Source organism: Centroberyx affinis, unplaced genomic scaffold, assembly GCF_046629955.1.
Source record: "Centroberyx affinis isolate AG114_WGS23_722 - 3 ecotype Tasmania unplaced genomic scaffold, CSIRO-AGI_Caff_v1 ptg006391l_1, whole genome shotgun sequence".
In the NCBI taxonomy this organism is placed as follows: Eukaryota; Metazoa; Chordata; class Actinopteri; order Beryciformes; family Berycidae; genus Centroberyx; species Centroberyx affinis.
In genome coordinates this window covers 7,501-21,912 of record NW_027283246.1, presented here as the reverse complement: position 1 = coordinate 21,912, position 14,412 = coordinate 7,501, and the positions used below count along the sequence as shown (strand labels likewise).

The 14,412-nt window shown below is 40.6% G+C and overlaps 1 protein-coding gene across 1 annotated transcript in view; it reads left to right on the top strand.

Annotated features, from left to right (window-relative positions):
• Positions 1-813: 813 nt before the first annotated feature.
• The window catches only part of xylb (xylulokinase homolog (H. influenzae)), a gene marked incomplete at its 3' end in the record, with an annotated part of 20,378 nt that continues 6,779 nt past the window's right edge, over positions 814-14,412 (top strand). Inside the window, exons 1-3 of the mRNA XM_071512620.1 lie at positions 814-907; positions 8,353-8,435; positions 9,141-9,210. Coding sequence (XP_071368721.1) covers positions 857-907; positions 8,353-8,435; positions 9,141-9,210 — 204 coding nt within the window. The remainder of the gene's footprint in view (positions 908-8,352; positions 8,436-9,140; positions 9,211-14,412) is intronic.

Genomic DNA, 14,412 nt, shown 5'->3' with positions numbered 1-14,412 from the left:
GATGACAGAGATAAAACAAGAGAACAAATAAATGAAACAAATAAGTAAATAAAAATACAATAAAATATATAGTAAAATAAGTTAAGCACTGGAGACTGGAGAAGTGAGTTATACATGGAAGGGAAGTACATTTTGTGAAGATATATATACAGTATATTATAATGTAGACTGTATTCTATAGTGCTGTAGTCAGTGGTGGAAGAAGTATTCAGATCTTTGACTTAAGTAAAAGTAGCAATACCACAGTGTAAAAATACTCTGTTACAAGTAAAGTCAAAGTACAAAAGTATTAGCATCAAAATATACTTAAAGAAGCAAAAGTAAAAGTAGTCATTATGCAGAATGGCCCATTTCAGAATCATATATATCATGTTATTGGACTATAATTATTGATGCATTAATGTGTTCATCACTTTAATGTTGCAGCTGGTAAAGGTGGAGCTAATTTTAATTACTTTATATACTGCTGGGTAGTGTAACCTATAAAAATATATCAGAATTTATTAGTTGATTTATAATTTGTATTAATAATCTAAATATCTGCAAAGTAACTAGTAACTAAAGCTGTCAAATAAATGTAGTGGAGTAGAAACTACGATATTTCCCTCTGAAATGTAGTGGAGTAGAAGTATAAAGTAGCATGATACTCAAGTAAAGTACAAGTACCTCTAAATTGTACTTAAGTACAGTACTTATGTATGTACTTAGTTACTTTCCACCACTGCTGTAGTGTGAGCACGAGCTGTAATATGTGTGTGTCTTTAAATGTTTAACCCTTCCCCAGCCGCTCGGTCAGACCGGCAGCAGAGTGTTTCAGGTCTGGTCTGGTCTGGTCTGGTCTGCAGTGTTTCTCGTCATGGCTGCAGACTCTCCTCTCTTCCTGGGCTTCGACTTCAGCACGCAGCAGGTGAACACCGACTTTTTATTATTAATAATCCTACAATCACGCATGCACGCGTCTAATCAAAGTGACGTGCGTTACGTACTGGCTACGTGTACGCGCAGATTCGCGCAGATCCGGAAGAGACGGCGATGTGACGTTTTGATGCTTAAGTTGAGCAGCTGGAGGTTTGAGGGATAAAACATGAAGCCTGAGCTGCGGTTCAGGTGTCAGTCAATCAGTCAGTCAGTCAGTGAGTCAGTGAGTCGGTCAGTGTCCCTGCTTCTCAGACTGAGGCTGGACTGTCTGTTAACCTGCAGACCGACAGCTGACTGACTGTTTCTCTGCTGCTGGACTTTGTCCTCAGCTCAGTCAGTTCAGACAGTGGTGGAAGAAGTACTCTGATCCTTTACTGAAGTAAAAGTACCAATACAGCAATGTAAAAATACTCCATTACAAGTAAAAGTCCTGCATGAAAAATCCTACTTAAGTAAAAGTACATAAGTATTAGCAGCAAAATGTAGTTAAAGTATTAAAGTGAAAGTAGTGGTTTGGTCCCTCTGACTGATATTTTATTATATATGACATCATTAGATTATTAATACTGAAGCATCAGTGTGTAAGCAGCATGTTACTGTTGTAGCTGCTGGAGGTGGAGCTAGTTAGAACTACTTTATATACAGTTAGCTAGTTTAGTCCAGTGGTTCCCAACCTAGGGGTCGGGCCCCTCCAAAGGGTCACCGGATAAATCTGAGGGGTCGTGAGATGATTAATGGGAGAGGAAAGAAGAAAAAAACAAAGTTCTGATACACAAATCTGTTTTCCAGGTTTTGGACTTTTTCTCTAATCTTTGATTTTTGCTGAAATATTGGATCATTTGAACATTTATTGAAATGAAACCATGTGAGGTTTAGAGGGAAAAAATCACTATTTGGTGGAGCTGTTAACAACTCATAGACATCTGAAATGTGACCCGACTACACACTGCTTTTTGTAAGACGTCAAAAGCCAAAAAGGTTGGAAACCACTGGTTTCATCTTTAACAATGTGTTGTATTTTAAAAAGCTTGTTATATTATCCATTGTGTCAAATCTCCATCTGAAAAGTAACTAAAGCTGTCAAATAAATGTAGTAGAAAGTAGAAAGTACAATATTTCCCTCTGAAATGTAGTGGAGTGGAAGTATAAGGTAGCATCAAATGGAAATACTCAAGTAAAGTACAAGTATCTCAAAATTGTACTTAAGTACAGTACTTGAGTAAATGTACTTACTTACTTTCCACCACTGAGTTCAGATCACAGGATCACACACACACACACACACACACACACACAGAGTAGAAACAGTAGAAACATCTTCCTCATGTTGAGCTGCAGCAGTGTCTCAGCTGTTTCTCTTTATCTATAACTCCGCCTGTGTGATTGGTATGGAAAGGAAAATCAATAATTGATAATGGCTTTGACCTGGATTCACCTCATCAGTGTGCTTCACTTAAAGTGGAAGTGTCACTGATGTTTTGTACATTCAGTGTATAATTCAGTTCAGTTCAAGTCTATAGTTCTATGGATTTTTTTTTTTTGCAGACAGGATTTACAGTAAATCACAGTAGACACACAATAGAAACACCAAAATCAACCATACAGACAAATATCAGCTGATTAGAGCAGACAGGAGTTAACAGGTTATAATATATAAACTCACTCAGTTCACTGTACAAGGTTTTTATACAAGAGGCTCCATCATTTTATTGCAAATGAATCATTAAAGTCACAATGAAATGAAACACCTTGTTAGCTGATTCACATCATAACACCTGTTTGACAGTAAATGCCCAAAAAATTACAAAATGTTTATTTTCTCATATTAAAATCCCTTTACTTTTCCTTCCTAGTGGTTCCCTCATGTCATATCTGACATTTTGGGAAATAAGATCTACAGTATATATCATGTAAAAGCTCTAGAGGTTTAGTAGTATTAGTGTCTCTTTATGTGTGTATTTGTGTGATGACATCATTACAGAATACATTTACACCACATGATCAAAGCTCCAGCGGCACTTTCTGGTTTTGCCTCTCCAGTGAAATTTGCCAAAACCTACTTCCAGTCCTCTGACTCCAACTTGAAACTTTGAACTTTTGAAAACTTTTGAACCACAGAACCTGAACAGATAGATCAGTCATTCCCATTCAAATCATTGTTCCTGGACGGTCGGAGCGGCGGCCATCTTGCTGTGACCCGCTGGACTAGCTTCTGTATAAAGAGACTCACAGCAAGTCACTGAGCTGAGAGGTTTTACAGCAAGAACCAAGAGAGGAGGGTCCAGCTGCAGAGCTCCGCTGTCAGGCCCGCTCCACGCTCAGGCCTCTTCTTCTTCGTCAGTTATTTTGAACTCCCAGTTCCCTCTCAAGCTGAAGTGAAGCTCGCCACATTTCCAGGCTTGTTGCCGAAGTGCATTTTCTTTTCAAAATAAAAGCCACAAAAAAACACGGTTGTGAGTGGTGAAATCTCCCTAATTAATGATTTAGCAAAATGTTTAAGGAGACAACTTAGGCTGTTTCATGACTGTCTTATGATTTGGGGATAGTGCTAACCGATATCTCATCCTTCCCCTCCGTTTCTAGCTGATGTTTTCATTAATTTTGTTTACTGCTTGTTTTCATTCATTCATGCATACACTTAATTATTCACATGCACAAAAAAAATGCAAAAACAGCCCATTAGACACATCATTTCAAACAAAAACATTGATTAACCGACCTACAACGACGTCGGATTGAGCGGTTAAAATTAGCCGACAGAAAAAGATAGCAGTGGCACTGTCCTGACAGCGGAGGTAAAGAGCGATTTAAAAAAAAAAACAATGATGAAGAAGAACGTTGGGCTGCGTCATTAGAATGAGAGAAGAAGAGACCTGAGCGTGGAGCTGGCCTGACTCCTGGGCCTGACAGCGGAGCTCTGCAGCCAGACCCTTCTGAGAACCAAAGCAGTGGAAACTGGCTCTGCGGCTGAGTGCAGTTTCACTCTGCCTCCACCAGGTGGAGCTCTGCCACCTGCTGCTGAGTCTTTATCTGTCAGTCAAAGGTTTTGAGCAGAGTGATTCTAGTTAATCTGTTTCAGCTGATGTCTGACTTTTCTTCTCCACTAAAGGCAGGCTGAGCTACGTTAATTTATAGCATTTAAACGCACAGTATGTAATTTCTGCCTCTAGGGCTCTCAAGCAAAACAATAACAAAAGACGTAGTTTGATGACGTCGTGAAGTAGCGTGGGATCATGGGAGTTTTTTTACGGGGACAGCTTCGGCGACAGAACGCAGCAAACAGGAATGAATAATCATGATCCGTCACAGTGAGCGATAAAAACAACAGAATGAAAAAAACAACAGAGCGGCTAGCTAGCTAGCTGGCCGACTTCCTTCCTCACTCTCTGACGGATCATCTGGTGTTTCCCGTGTTTCCCCGGAAGTTAGGGGGTAAAGGGGATATGACACCATGACAGGAAGTTAGGGGGTAAAGGGGATACGACGCCATGACAGGAAGTTAGGGGGTAAAGGGGATATGACAGGAAGTTAGGGGGTAAAGGGGATACGACGCCATGACAGGAAGTTAGGGGGTAAAGGGGATACGACGCCATGACAGGAAGTTAGGGGGTAAAGGGGATACGACGCCATGACAGGAAGTTAGGGGGTAAAGGGGATACGACGCCATGACAGGAAGTTAGGGGGTAAAGGGGATACGACGCCATGACAGGAAGTTAGGGGGTAAAGGGGATATGACGCCATGACAGGAAGTTAGGGGGTAAAGGGGATATGACGCCATGACAGGAAGTTAGGGGGTAAAGGGGATATGACGCCATGACAGGAGACCAAATGAAACGCACTGTTACCTTGAATAAAATGACAGATTTCTCTGGGTTTGAACATTGTTGGAAACATTTGGGATAATGTAAGTACACAACTCAAAAAAATATATAACATAGGTCTAGTGGTTTTTAGATATTTTAATGCGGAAATGTTACATATTATACCATTAAGGGGCTTTATTAAGTTAAAGGAACCTGTTTGATGATGATGCTTACCAGCTAGGTTTGCTAACATGCTAATGTTGACTAGCCTCGTCGCTAACGTTAGCTTTCAGTTGAGTTTGGACAGTTTGCTAACAGACTCATCTGCTCAGTTCTCACAGTGTGACAGACTTAATAAAATCAAAATCCACTTTACAAAGTGCTTCACAAAGGCAGCAAAATAAAACATAAAAGTCATAAAATCATCAGGTTTTAAAAGAAAACAGATAAAAACCATTTGGTGTATAAAAACCAATACAGTGTAGGAAAAGATAAGAATAGGAAAAGAAAAACATTTTTTAAAGGAAATAAAAGACAGTTCAAAGGAAATTAAAACCAGGAAAGGCTCTCTGATAAAAGTCTGTGTTAAGAAGGGACTTAAAGGAGATCACTGACTCAGCCGACCCGATTTCCTTTACAGCCTTAATGTCCAGACTTGTGTCGTCACCATAGCAACTAACACTTAAAATTCCATAAACGCCACTTCATGTCTTCTCTTTAAATGGATTCCTGCTTCTTTCCTCTGGAGATCAGGCCGCTCTCGGACTCTCAGAGCAGGACAGCGAGGCTCTGACCTTCAGCTCCACATGAACCTCTAATGAGACCTGGTGCTGAATCTGAGACCGAGTCAGTTAGCTTCTAGTCTGGTCTGGATTCTGTCAGCACATTTACTCAAGTCCTGTACTTCAGTTCAGTTCTGAGGTACTTTCACTTTACTGAGTATTTCCATCCTGTGAGACTTTCTACTTTTCCCCCACTAACATCAGGGTCTCCAATTCCAAACAGCATATGACCCAAAAATCAGAATCATATACCAATATATTTCATCCTGTACTGTTTTCGCTGAAGTTTCTCATAACTTAACAATCCTCCATCTGTCTTTTTTAAAGTTTAATATCACTTTTACCTTAACTTGTAATTGATTTTCTTCCAGTCCCTGCAGATGGATGATAGAGCATCTATTTTTGAGATTCAAAATTCGTATCCAATTCCGGACACTTACTTTGGTCCATGTCGGTGTATTCATATACTCGATATTAACCCTTTATTAACTTTCCTGTACCTTCACAGTGTTACAGATACTTGTAAGAAGTGCAGGCTCTGTACTCAAAGCTCTTATTTTTCCATTTATCAGCCGATACAGATTCTCTACATGAAGTAACTGTGGCCCAAAGTGGGATTTAAGGCTTCCTGCTTCTTGTTCCTGACTAAGTTCGTAACTTAGTGTTTTATATGCTTAAATGTGTACAGATATTTATGAAATTTGATACCTAGCTTCTGAAATGTGTATGAATTTACGTCACTTAGCTTTCGGTTGGGAACTGGAAAATTGGAAAAGAAAAGAGTGGCCGGAATTGGATACAGTGTCCGTTACATCTCAGAGGGAAATCTTCTTCTTCTTCCTCCACTACATTTATCTGCCGGCTGGAGTCACTAGTTACTTTGCAGAATAAAGTTTTACATCAAAACATACGATAAGCTCATAAAACATGTTGCATTGTTAGAGTTTAAACTCCAACAGTATATGGAGCAGTTAGACCGACAACATTAAAATACTTCTGACAGGTTCATGCTTCAATAATTTAACTCTCTGACAGAATGACGACTTTTACTTTTCATATTTCAGTTGATTTTACTGCTAATACTTATGTACTTTTACTGAAGTAACTTTTGAATGCAGAACTTCTAGTTTTAATGAAGTATTTTTCCATTATGGTGTTGCTGCTTTTACTGAAGTACAGGATTTGAGGACCCCAGCCAGACAATTCAATTATTTATTTATTTTTTCAATTCGACTTTATTTCAGACACATAGGTCCATATCAGCAAGGAAAGAGAAATATAAAAATATAAAAAGTAAACTACGAGGACAAGACAGCACAGAAATATGTACAAGATCACAGCAGTTCACAAGTCCACAAGTGATTAAAATACATTTGTTCAGACATTTGTTCCAATGTTTCCAGAAACAAGAGGAATACCTTGTGTCACTGTGTGTAGGCTCAGTTAAAGCCATTATGATTACATTACATACATTTATACATGAAATTCCTCAGCACAGCATGGAAGGTGGGGACATTGCGAGTCACAAACATTATGACTTGCACTTGTCCATCTTGGGAGCTTAAGCAAGATTGTGAAAGCATCATTACACGCCACCTGAAGCTTTCTCATTTTTGCTTTGCTATAACTGCTCCACAGGTGGGCTGTACAGAGTGGAGAGCAGGAGGCTTTAAAAAGAGCTGTTTTAACATCATCTGTACACATATGAAATTTGCATGCCAGCATATTGGCTTGTGAATACAGTTTGCAACACATAAATCATTCCTGATGATATGAGACCCAGATATCTTACTTTGTTCACCACATTTAGCACTTGGTCTGCCATAAAGAATGTAGGAAAATTTTGCTTCTGCTCCTCCTTGGTTTTTTTGCAATCATAACAACACTCTTTAGAGTTAAATTTAATGTCACACTGCACACCATAACTTGAGCAGACTCTGAGCAGTTGCTGTAAGCCAGACAGGACGACTAAGTCATCAGCGTACACCAGATGGTTAATAAGACTACTCCCCACTGTACATCCAGTCTTACACTCTTTCACCTTAGACAATGGTGAAGCGTACAGATGTTTCCAGAAGCCTTTATTCATGTTCAGCTGTCATCTGTATTTTGAACACAAATTTACTTTCCCTTCCCTTACACCTTTTCTTCATGAAACACTGTAAGAGCTACAGGACAGATACATGACAAGAAATGAGTTATTACAAACATACAAACATTAGCTGTATGCCGTATTAACATATGGGCATTAATCAAAATGTTTACTGACATATAACCTTTGGCATACGCATATGAAAAGCTAGAAAGCCAGCATTACTGTGAAGTTACAGCTATCCATCCAAACCTTAATATCAGAAGCTAATGTTAGCATGAATGTTACGATAGCGATTCATTCAAACACTTCCCCACCGTTAAACCAAATCACATATCACACTGCACATAAAACAAATAGAATCACACAATACCTTGTTCCAGTTCCAGCTAGGCGCTTAATTATCAAAAGATAAAAGCTTTGTTTTTTTTTACCATCCTTTCTTCTGTAGCCTGCTCACGTAAATTCACCAACTTTCAGATGCGAGCTCTCTATTTCCGCTGGAAGGGCACCAAAATAAAAGACCCATAATATTAAAAAGGGCACTAACAAAATAAAAGCTTGCAGGAAGTGGTTATAGACCTTCCTAAGAGTCATTTACAGCAGATACTCTACGGTTCTGATTTGTGGAAACTAAAATCTCATCTTCCCGCTGAGCTGTGCAGCTGTGTGTTGCAGACTGAGGCGGGTTCGAACCCACCGCACTGTGAGTACAGGACACTGACCTGTGTGTGTGTGTGTGTGTGTGTGTGTGCAGCTGAAGGTGGTGGCGATGGATGCAGACCTGAAGGTGGTTCATCAGGACAATGTGCAGTTTGACTCTGAGCTGCCAGAGTTCAGGTGAGACTGTTAATGTTAGCAGCAGTGTCAGCAGCAGTAATACTAGTGGTGGTAGCAGTAGAAGTAGTAGTAATAGTACTAGTAGTAATAGTAGTAGTAGTAGTAGTAGCAGTAGTGGCAGTAGTAGTAGTACTTGGACAATAGAGAAGAGCAAAGTAGACATTTATTTATATGAAAATATTGCAGATTTTTACTTTAATGTGTATTTCTCTCTCTCTCTGTCTCTCTCTCTCCCCCACTCTCTCTCCCTCTCTCTCTCTCTGTCTCTCACTCTGTCTCTCCCCCTCTCTCTGTCTCTCTCTCTCTCTGTCTCTCTCTCTCTGTCTCTCTCTCTCTGTGTGTCTCTCTCTCTCTGTGTCTCTCTCTCTCTCTGTCTCTCTCTCTCTGTGTCTCTCTCTCTGTCTCTCTCTCCCCCCCCTCTCTCTCTATCTCTCTCTGTCTCCCCCACTCTCTCCCCGACTCTCTCTCCCTCTCTCGCTCTGTGTGTCTCTCTCTCTCTCTGTCTCTCTCTCTGTCTCTCCCCCTTCTCCCCTCTTTCCCCCTTCTCCCCTCTCTCTCTCCTCTCTCTCTCTCTATCCCTCTCTCTCTCTCCCTCTCTCTCTCTGTCTCTCTCTCTCTCTCTCTATCCCTCTCTCTCTCTCTCTCTCCTCTCTCTCTCTCTCTCTCTCTCTCTCTCTCTCTCTCTCTCTCTCTCTCTCTCCATAGAACTCATGGTGGGGTTCATATCCATGCTGACAGGCTGACAGTCACCTCTCCTGTACTGATGTGGGTTAAGGTAAGACACACACACACACACACACACACACACACACACAGACATACACACACACACACACACACACACACACACACACACACACACACACAGACACACACCTCACATTGTACCAGTCATGACGATGAAGGTGTTTCCCCTCTGTCTGTTTACTGTGTAACTCAACAGCTGAAGGATGAACTCTGATCTGAAATCTCTGTGTTCCTCTGGTAGAGTCTTGGGTCGTGTCTCTTCCTCCATGATAAAACCCCCAAATCAGTGATTCTGTGATCTGTTGCTCCAGTAGAGCAGACTGGAGAATTGTGTTTTTTTCTCTCTCTCCATTCACTGCCATTGTCTGGAGGAACAGTCTGAAAATCACTTCTAGCTCATAAAGCAGCAGATTCTTTTTTTTTTTTTTTAGAATAGTTTTTATTGGTGAAAAGCAAAGGCAAACAACAGACACAATGCCAGGTTTACAGGTCACCATTTTTCACAATACCCCACCCACCCTACCACTCCACCCAACCCCTGCACAACAACAACAACAACAACAACAACAACAACTAGTGTTGTAGTCGAGACCACCTAAACCGAGACCGAGTCAAGACCAAGACCAGAGCATATCAAGTCCGAGTCAAGACCAAGACTTTGAGGGGGCGAGACCGAGTCAAGACCAAGACCGAGGGGGGGCGAGACCGAGTCAAGACCGAGACCAGACCAATGCGAGACCGTTTTCAAGACCATGACTGTAATCATAGTGTTGGCTCGACATTTACACCATTCCTCTGTTAAAATTCCCAACGAAAGAAAGCATTATTTAGCAATTTTAGTAAAATACAAATGGATGTACAGAATGTACTCAGTGACAGAAGGCAATCCTTTGATCTGAAACACTGCAATTCCATATCACTGACCTTCAGAAAGGCTCAACAGTGGGCAGAATGAAACAGAAGTGTAAAAACACCTTACTGCTGCTAAATTATGACTCCCCCAAATTGTCACATCAGCCACTGATTGCTAAATTATTCAGTAAGTAATAACCTGTATGATGATACAGTATATGATCTGTATGCGGGAGTGTGCTGTTAATCAACCGAAGCATGAGTCTATAGTGGTTATATTGAAAAAAATATTTATTTGAAATGTAAAGCCTGTTGGCCTGCAGTAGAAAATAATTTCACAGTGGAAATAAGTAAGTTGACATATGGTGCCTTCAAAAGTAGCAACCTATAACTGCTGTCACAATCAATGTATGAAGAACATATCTACACTTGAAAGGTGAGTCTGTAATGAACCAAAATACAGATATACTAGATTTGAATTTTTTTTTTGTCATTTTTCAATATGATGCATGCCAAAAGTGGCGAGGCAGTATGACTCTAACCTTGGTAATATTACTCTACAGCTGGAAATTATTCTTCACAACAAACATGGCAAAATGGGAAATGAATTTAAATTAGAGTTTGGTTGCATTTTAGAAACATGAGAGATTGCAACATTCTGTGACCTAAACGTGCTCGGTGGGGTCTCATGATAATGCCTCCTCGACTGAAAACCCTCTCCACTGGTGCCGAGGAGGCAGGGACTGACAGCACCTTCAGTGCCAACATGTGGAGTTGTGGGAATCTGTCGTGGTATTTTTCCCAGAAGACAAGTGCATTGTCAATGTCAGAGTCTTGGATGACATCAAAGTATTTGCTGATCTGTGTTACAATACTTGAATTCTGGCCTGAGCTGCGCTTCTTGTGGGCCTTGTAGCGGGACAGAAGGCGTGGGCATTTGGCTGGTGGCGAGTCATTGGCTGGACCCACATCAGTGGCCCCTGAGTCAGTTGTATCTCCACTCTCCATGATGTTCTCCACCTCCAAGATCAAAGTATCTGAAAAACACAAAAACAAACAAACAAAAAATGGTTAGGTTAGATTTAAAGGGTTAGATAGTTCACTTTGCAATGACATGATTACATTATATACACTCACTGGCCAAAATAAATGGAACACAGTTTTCCATAAAACATAAAGGAGCTGTCAAATGTTTTGTTAAGCAAAACCTGCACCCCCTGTCCTTAATCTGATTAAACCAAGCACTATTAAAGTACAATCTTCAGCTAATACGGAAAGTCTTTGGTTGTTGAATGATGATGTTTAAATCAATGAATGATGACCAAAATGTTTGCTAGTTCTGTCATAGATTAGCAGGAGAGTATCCTCACTTATTATTGGCAAAAGCAGCATTTGATTCAGAAATTATTTGATAATTATACGATTACCAGTCAATTGTCATGCTCATCAAAAAAGCGAGTCACAATCTAAAAGTTGCACATGAATTGGAAGTCAAACAACATCTTAGATTATCAGATTAAGAACAGTAAGAGCAGGTTTTGCTTAACAAACATGTGACAGCTCTTATGTTTTATGGAAAACTGGTGTTCCAACTATTTTGGCCAGTGAGTGTATGTTATATTTTTTGCAAAATGGAAAAGATAACTGGATAAAAATGTATACTAACCTGTGAGTGTCTTCTTCAGTTCATCTCTGAACTTCTTCTGTGATGTTGCACTTCCCCCATTGGTAACGTCCAGATCCACCCAGCTAAGGCCAAACTGTGGATCCAGCATGGTAGCCAAAAAGTACACATTGTGGTTGAAAGGTTCCTCTCTTCCGCTCTTCTTGGCCATGTTCGTTGTTACAAAGATTCCAGAAAATCTTTTCACCAGAGACTCTCGGAGGGCCCTGACTAATGGCCGACACTGCACACGGGTCTCTTCCATCTTGAGGAGGTGTGTATTCAGGTCCAGGACAGTTGGAACCACCATACTAATGGTAACTGATTTCTCTCCTTCTGTCAGGTCTGTTGCCTCAGAGAATGGTGCAAGAATTGCACTCAGTTCCTTCAGCTGGTTCCACTCACGAGCACTAAAAATCACATTCTCATTGTCCTTTCTGCAGATTTCGGTGAGGGCTTTGTGGTCCAGAGCTGTTAGGGCCTGTATGTTTTTGTAGGTGCTGTTCCAGCGAGTGGTGTTTGCTGCTGGAACAGTCTTATCAGTGCCAAACATAGCCTCAAACTTGTCTTTGAATTGTGAGCTGCTATGTAACAGTGTTGTGAACCGTGATGTTTTGGCGATAGCGAGGGAGATGGTCTTAACCTCCTTCATGCCGTCGTTCACAACTAACTGTAGAGAGTGGGCAAAACAGGAAAGACGTTCACCTGTTAACCAGGGTAATTCTGTGTCTTCCTCTGAATTCATGTCCTCCCACAGGTGTTCATCATCTAGATTCTCTTCCTCACTCTCACTGTCATCAGAATGCTGCTGTGGCATTTGAACCTTGAAAGCGCATTTCATATTGGCAGCATTGTCTGTTATGATATAGCTTATCTTCTGACGGATACCATATTCTTCCATGATCTCTTCAAAGGCACAAGCAATTCGCTCTCCAGTGTGTCTTCCTGTAAAACGCCTGCAATCCAGCAGGTAGGACTCAAGTGCATAGGAACCCTTTGATTTGCAGCACACATGGGCAGTTACTCCAAGGAAGGAGCGTAGCCTGCGATCGGACCAGAGGTCAGTTGTTAATGACACAGATGATTGGGTCTCTAGCTCCTCCAGAATAGTTTGCTTGACCTGGCTCACCAGCACAGGTATCCGTTTCTCAGAAATTGTTCTTCTAGAGATTGGTGTGTACTTACTGTCCATAATCCCAAGAAAGTGTCTAAAATGTCCATTGTCCACAATTGACAGAGGCAGACAACACCCAATTATCAAATCCTGGATAATGGCTTCATTGATGGCTTGTTGCCTCGGCGAATGTAGACTGTAGACCTGCACATTCTGGGTAAAGGATACTATAGTTGGCTGTGTGACATCTGTCTCTTGCCCCGCCTTGTACTCCAAGAACCTGAAATACAGGAGGGAAGAATCTATAAGATTTCTGGTAATATGAACAGCAATCACATCAAAAGGGCAATTTTATTCATAATGGTGTAAGATGCACAGAAAGCAAAAGTAGCAGAGGTATAAAAATGTATGTAAAATCTGTACCGTATTTAATTGGAACACAATATGGACACAATAATACATACACAGCAAGGCTCTTGATACCATCTAACCCACTGGTGCAACTAAGTTTTTCAGATAGTTGCACAAGCATATGATTTGGTAGCACCATTTTAATTATCATCTTAAAAATTATTGAATTAATTTCAGTTTTCTTGAGATTATATTTGATAGATCGCTGGATTTTTAAAGTGTCTCATACACTGCGCACCTTGAACAGCCAAAGACTGAGTGAGTGAGCTTGCGACTCTCAAAACACTCAACACAAGCAAAAGGGCTGTCATCTTTGGCTAGGTAAAATGTTAAATATTCGATCTGTAACTGTGTATTCAAAATCAAAATTATCACTGCTAAAGTAACGTGCCTTGTATTTATACCAGGTGAAGTAGCCCATTTAATAAGGAAACTTTTCATAAAAGCGGAGGTGCATTATACGCTCTCCTCTCTTTGTGTATTCAAACCTCTAACGTTAGGTCTCTCGCCCAAGTGAGAGAGCGGTGCGACATGGCAAAAGGCAGCAATACATGCCTGAAAACTGCCACACGAAATTAAACCACAAGCACACAGAACCTGCCAGAGGAGCGTAATCTACCGTTGATAATAAAAATTGACTGGCATTTTATCTATGTGACTTAACGTCACTAGAAATCAATGCCTATGTAGTTTTTTGCTGCTATTCTGTCGGCGATCTGCCTCTGAGCTAAAACGAGACAGCTATTCACCTCTCACCCTTGTCTGTTGTGGATAAAACTATGATTGAATATACATTGGTGATATATATTATATACAATATACACATTCGCCGAATCTCTTAGTTATTGGAGTCATGGGGATGCGGGGAGAGTTGTCATAATGTTAGCTAAGTTAGGTTATTTGCAAGCTAACGTTAACGTTACTAGTGGGATGTAACGTAGCTTCTGACAAAAGAGGGCAAGCGCTGAGAAATTGTTGGTCATGTGTTAAGTTTTTGCTTGTGGTAAACAAAGAAGAGACAGGGCACATAATGCTATATAACGTTAATTAATAAATAATAACTACATTAACGTTGTGTTGCTAGCTAGCTTTGCTAGCTTGACACTTACCTTTCCTTATGTTTTCGTTCAAGATGACGATAAAAGTTGGATGTGGTCCCAGCCGTCTCAGTGAAGGTTACTTTACAGATC